At 59.7% G+C, this 5,992-nt stretch overlaps 1 protein-coding gene across 1 annotated transcript; it reads left to right on the top strand.

The window, feature by feature from the left end:
* The first annotated feature begins 1,786 nt into the window (after positions 1–1,786).
* On the top strand, positions 1,787–4,417 carry RNF26 (ring finger protein 26). The gene has a single exon (XM_036440166.2). The coding sequence runs from the start codon at positions 2,268–2,270 to the stop codon at positions 3,564–3,566; it is 1,299 nt and encodes a 432-aa protein (XP_036296059.1). The 5' UTR covers positions 1,787–2,267; the 3' UTR covers positions 3,567–4,417.
* Positions 4,418–5,992: the final 1,575 nt, after the last annotated feature.

The following is a 5,992-nucleotide window of genomic DNA, read 5'->3' as shown; positions in this document are numbered from 1 at the left end:
CGAATAAGCTCCCAAGTCCTTGCTGTTAGCAAGTCAGTAGAGAACACCAGGTTTCAAAAATATTATTTGTTTTTTATTTTTTAAAATATATTTTATTGATTTTTCACAGAGGAAGAGATAGGGATAGAGAGTTAGAAACATCGATGAGAGTCATCGGTCAGCTGCCTCCTGCACACCCCCTACTGGGGATGTGCCTGCAACCAAGGTACATGCCCTTGACTGAAATCGAACCCGGGACCCTTCAGTCTGCAAGGTAATGCTCTATCCATTGAGCCAAACCAGTCTCGGCTCAAATATTATTTGAATATTAAAGAAAAAGGTAACTTCTTTTGTTTTTTTCTTTTTTAAAAATATTTTTATTGATTTCAGAGAGGAAGGGAGCAGGAGAGAGAGATAGAAACATCAAAAATAAGAGAGAATCCTGAAGGGTCCCAGGTTCGATTCCGGTGAAGGGCATGTACTTTGGATGCGGGCACTGGGGGTGTGCAGGAGGCAGCTGGTCTATGTTTCAAGCTCTCTATCCCTCTCCCTTCCTCTCTGTAAAAAAATCAATAAGATACACACACACACACACACACACACACACACACACAACCAGATCTGAAATACCATGGCTGACATGTTTGACATTGAAACTGGGACTCAAAAGAACTGTTGGCCCAGAAAGGAATTCACTTCAGACTGATTCATTTGCCTCTCAGCATAGCCATTATGGCTTGTCTCAGTTTCGGTCCTTATAAGGGAATTCCTTGTATCACATGATCTCACACATCTAGGGGAAATAATGAACAACATAGACTGATGAACAAAAAAGACCCAGAGACAGAGAAGCAGCGACCAGAGTGTCAGACCTCAGAGGGAAGGTAGGGGAGGGTGGGGGAAAAGGGAGAGATCAACCAGAGGACTTGTGTGCATGCATTAAGCCTAACCAGTGGCCATGGACAACAGGGGGTGGGCATACGTGGGGAGGGGTTTGGGATGGAATGGGGGGATGAGGACAATTATGTGACACCATAATCAATAAAGAAAAAAGAAGAAAAAAAGAGACTCCTTAATTGGCTGCCTCCTGCACACCCCCTACTGGGGATCAGCCTGAAACCCAGACATGTGCTCTGACCGGAATCCAACTGTGACCTTCTGGTTCATAGGTCAGCACTCAACCACCGGCTGCACCGCCGCTTCTGGAGCAACCTGGAGCTCCCCAAGCTGTGCGCCCCGTTAGATAGCCAAGGCCAGTGCACATTAACAGGGACTGGCGCAGAAGGCGAGCATTTCTGGTCTTGGCCTTTTTCTCAGACATCTGAGGATGCTGAGAAAAGCCGTGGAGCTTGAGGAAATGGCCGCTTAGGAATCCGTATAACAATCTGTCTCCCCTTGTGAACTGATTGAGAACGTGCCGGTCTTCAACATGTTTTGTATCCCTAGCGCAGTTGTAGGAAGGAGCTCAATAAAGGAGAATCGTTGAATGAACAGGAGTGTGAGGCACAGTGCCCGGGAGGCGGTGCAGTCCCCCGGCCCGGTGCACGACGGAGGAACCAGCACCGGAGTCCCCCCCAGTGCACGCCCGGGACGAGGAACGGACGCCCCAGGCCGGAGGGAGACCTGCGGGGCCTGCTTTCTGGGGGCGGGGCTGAAAGACAGCCGCCTCCGCCACTCAGCGCCCGGCACCGCGCGCGGGGCGGAGACTCGCTGTCCCGCCGTTCAAACGAGCCAATGAGCGCCCGCGTCCCCGCGCTGGCCCTGGAGCTCGCAGCCCTCCGGCCCGTCACGCCCCGGCCCCGCCTCCGCGCACAAAATGGCGGCGCGCGGCGGGGCGCAGGGGCTCGGCTGAGACCCCCTTCCCCGCGCCCTCCCGGGGCGCAGGGTGCCGCGAACCCAGGAGAGGGCCGGGCGGGACCGGGCCCCTGCGCGGCGGGGCGCGAGCCACGCCCGGCCCGCGCCGCCCCTCCCGGCCCCGCCAGCGTCCCAACCGCTCTCGGCCCCCGCTCCGCCCGCCGGGCCGCGGGGTCTACACAGCCGGCCTCTCCTCCCGCCCGGGCTCACCTCCGCCGGGAGATGTCCGGCCCCTCCCCTCCCAAACGGCCCGCCTTCCGGGCCGGGCGTCCCGGGCCCCGGGCCCCCCACTGAGACCCGCACCCCAGCCCGCTTCCTCCTCAGCGCCGATTCTCGCCCTCTGCGGGAGACTTCGTCCTCCTTCCAGAGTAAGCCTCCTTCCGCCCGCCCCCCAGCACACCTCCGGCACCGCCCCCACCCGCCCTCTGCCCGCCATGGAGGCTGTGTACCTGGTGGTGAACGGGGTGGGCCTGGTGCTGGACGTGCTGACCTTGGTGCTGGATCTGAACTTCCTGCTGGTGTCCTCCCTCCTGGCCTCCGTGGCCTGGCTCCTGGCCTTCGTCTACAACCTGCCGCACACCGTGCTCACCAGCCTCGTGCATCTGGGCCGCGGCGTCCTGCTGTCGCTGCTGGCCTTGATGGAAGCCCTGATGCGGCTCACCTTCGGGGGCTTCCAGGCGCTGTGGACCCTGCTGCACAGCTGCTGCTCCGGCCTCGAGAGCCTGAAGCTGCTGGGGCACCTGGCCTCGCACGGGGCCTGGAGGAGCCGGGACTTCCTGCACCGAGGCCTCCTCCATGTGGTCTCCAGCGGCCACACTCTGCTGCGCCAGGCCTGCGACGTCTGCGCCATCGCCATGAGCCTGGTGGCCTACGTGATCAACAGCCTGGTCAATATCTGCCTCATTGGCACTCAGAACCTCTTCTCCCTGTTGCTGGCCCTGTGGGACGCCGTGATGGGGCCGCTGTGGAGGATGACGGACGTCATGGCCGCCTTCCTCGCGCACATTTCCAGCAGCGCCGTGGCTATGGCCATCCTCCTCTGGACCCCATGCCAGCTAGCAATGGAGCTCCTGGCCTCGGCTGCCCGCCTCGTGGCCAGTTTCGTGCTTGTCAATCTCACTGGCCTGGTGCTGCTGGCTTGCGTGCTGGCGGTGACGGTGACCGTGCTGCACCCAGACCTCACCGTGAGGCTGGCCACCCAGGCCCTCGGTCGGCTCCACGCCCGCCCGTCCTACCACAGGCTTCGAGAGGACGTCACGCGGCTGTCTCGCCTCGCACTGGGCTTGGAGGTTTGGCACCGAGTCTGGAGCCGCAGCCTGCAGCTGGCAAGCTGGCCGAATTGGGGAGGGGCACCCGGGGCTCCCCAGGGTGGCCCTAGAAGGGTGCCTGCAGCCAGGACCTCGCAACAGGCCACTCTTCCAGAAGCAGGGCCCAGACCAGAGGCAGGAGAGGAAGAAGGTAGAACGGCCAGAGTGGCCGCTGCCTGGGGCAGGGAGCGGCTCAACGAGGAGCCGGGAGCCGGGCAGGACCCGTGGAAGCTGCTGAAGGAGCAAGAGGAGCGGAAGAAGTGCGTCATCTGCCAGGACCAGAGCAAGACCGTGCTGCTGCTGCCCTGTCGGCACCTGTGCCTCTGCCAGGCCTGCACCGAGATCCTGATGCGCCACCCCGTCTACCACCGCAACTGCCCACTCTGCCGCCGCGGCATCCTGCAGACCCTCAACGTCTACCTCTGAGGACCCCCTCCCTGCCCCTCCATGCACGCACCACAGCCACCTGACTGGGACAGCATTCACAGCTGCCGCCGGTCCTGGCCTGAGGCGCCTTTTGCCCTGTGGCTGTCATGACAAGCCTCCCAGCCATACGTCCGGGACATTGAGATGGACACCCTGGAAGACAGTGGCCTGGGCGGGGCAGGTTAGCAGCTTCTCCACTCGGGAGGTCCCTGTGACGCTGAGGGTGGTGCGTCCCTGTGCCACGCCCTGAGACTGTTTGCTGTCGCCTCCTTTCCAGCTTGCCAAGGCCCACCCAATGCCAGCCTCGGGCCCCTCCTCTGCTTCTGTTTGCTGCTGTTGGGGGTTTGCAGGTCCTCTTCCTAGCTTCTGTGGCCACAACGCACCAGTGTGATTTGTGTATTTGGCAACTTAAGGGCCTTGAGATGATCTTGAACCTTTGCTTTTAGCCAGAACTCCTGTTTTGGGGGTGGTGTCTCGCAGATGCCTAGAGCTTTTGCCTGCCATAATCTTCTGAAGCTCCTTCCCAACCTCATCCAGCAGCTGGGGTTGAAGTTTATCTGCGTGTGTGTGTATGTGTGTGTGTGTAGCTGTATCTGGCTTCGGGACCATGATTCCTCGCATCCCAGCTCCACTGGAGCCTCAGGAGAGAAAACAGATTTCTATTCCTGTCCTTCCATTCCCACGTCACAGGAAAATGGCATTCCCCTCCTGTTTGTCTCCCCGGCACTGGGGAAGGCAGACTGCACATTCCACTGTGGCCCACACAGTAGGGCCAGGGCCAGGGGCATATAGTTCCCTGAGGGGTCTTCTGGCTCAGTTTCCAGTGAATAAAGTTTTGTTGACAACCCTGACGGCCTCTGTAGCATCCTTGCGAGGTGAACACCTGGTCAGCAAGACTGACACTACAGCAGGTCCTTCAGTCCTGCTAGTCACCAGAGTCATCTGTGGGGGAACTGGTGGGGGAGGGAAGGTAGGACGGGAGCCCTGTGCCTTGGGGAGACCAGCGGTGTGGCTGGGTTGGCTTTTACCAACTCAATTTGTGTCCTCACACGAGCAGCCTTCGCATGTCTCCTGTCCTCTTTTTGCCGGAGCCCCAGTAGGGAGAAGTGGGAGCTTTCTCACGCCAGCCTTCCCTCTGGTGCCACTCTTCCCAGGAGGGACCCTGGGGTTCCTGCTGCTGGTGTCCAGTCTCCTCTGGTCCCTGAGGAGCAGGGGCTTGTCCTGTGTTTCTGGGCAGAGACCCTGATGGACCTGGTGGAGAGCAGGGAGCTGACGCTCAGTACTCCGGAGGCCTGTCTCCAGCTCACCCCAGACCCCATTGGTCACATCTGCCCTCATGGTCAGCAAGAGAGAGGGGAACATCCCCATAACTGTACTTAAATGTAGGAGCAGAATGCCAGGACAGCCTTCTGGAAGTGGGGGAAGAGGGAAGTGGAGAGCCCTCTGCTTTGTCGGGTTGAGAGGCTGGGCTGATGTGGGCCTTGCAAGCCCTGTTTGCTAGCTCTGGGTTGGGGTGTGGGGCTAGGGCTGCTTCGGAAGGTCAGAAGAGAGGAGCTTTGGAGGACTCAGACTTGGCACAGCTCACCCAGCCCGTGGGGTGGGGAGTTGGTGGAAACCAGCTTGAAGTTGGGAGGCCTGTTTCTACCCTCCCAACCCTGGAGAGCTGAGCGAGGAGAGCCTTGGCTCCTAGCACTGTTTACAGTGAGGATAAACGTTTTGGGAGAGAAGATAAACTTCCTGAGCAGGGAGCAGAAGACTCTCCCCTCCACCCCCAACAGGCATTCCATTGGCCAACCTCCACACGTTCCTCCCCCAACCAACCTAGGAGTCAAGAGCCCAAGCTGCCCTGGCCGGTTTGGCTCAGTGGATAAACTTGGATCTGCCTACGGACTCAAGGGTCCCAGGTTAGATTCTGGTCAGGGCACATATCCGGGTTACAGGCTCCATCCCCAGTGGGGGGCGTGCAAGAGGCAGCCAATCAGTGAATCTCATTATTGATGTTTCTCTCTCAAAAAACAAAAAAACAAAAACAAAATTCAAGCTGCCCAGGGTCATTGCTGTTGCATTCTAGAGCGGGCGCGCCCTCTTATGGCCACCTCAGAAACTACTCTAGACCCCAGGGACACTTCCCTCCCTGGCAATGGGGGTGAGGGAGGAGCAGCCTTCCTCCCCGCCATCTAGGGACCAAGCCAGCAGCAGGAAAACGGGCCAGGAAGAAGCCGGCTTGGTTTCCGTTGGCCAGATCACGGGTGTGTGTACAAGTAGCCCCTCCCAGGGCACAGGACACTGAATTCGGAAGTGGCCAGAGCTCACCTCCCTCAGCCAGGGAGCCCCTCCCTCGGGCCTGCGCGGTCTCCCCTGCCCTCAGGGCGTCTGGCCGAGGGCCCTCCCTCCCCCCCCCCCCCCCCCCGCTCCATCTCCTCGCT

The sequence above is a fragment of the Pipistrellus kuhlii genome, unplaced genomic scaffold, assembly GCF_014108245.1.
Source record: "Pipistrellus kuhlii isolate mPipKuh1 unplaced genomic scaffold, mPipKuh1.p scaffold_m20_p_162, whole genome shotgun sequence".
NCBI lineage: Eukaryota > Metazoa > Chordata > Mammalia > Chiroptera > Vespertilionidae > Pipistrellus > Pipistrellus kuhlii.
The sequence above is the reverse complement of the archived record's forward strand: the minus strand, read 5'-3'. Positions and strand labels throughout refer to the sequence as shown.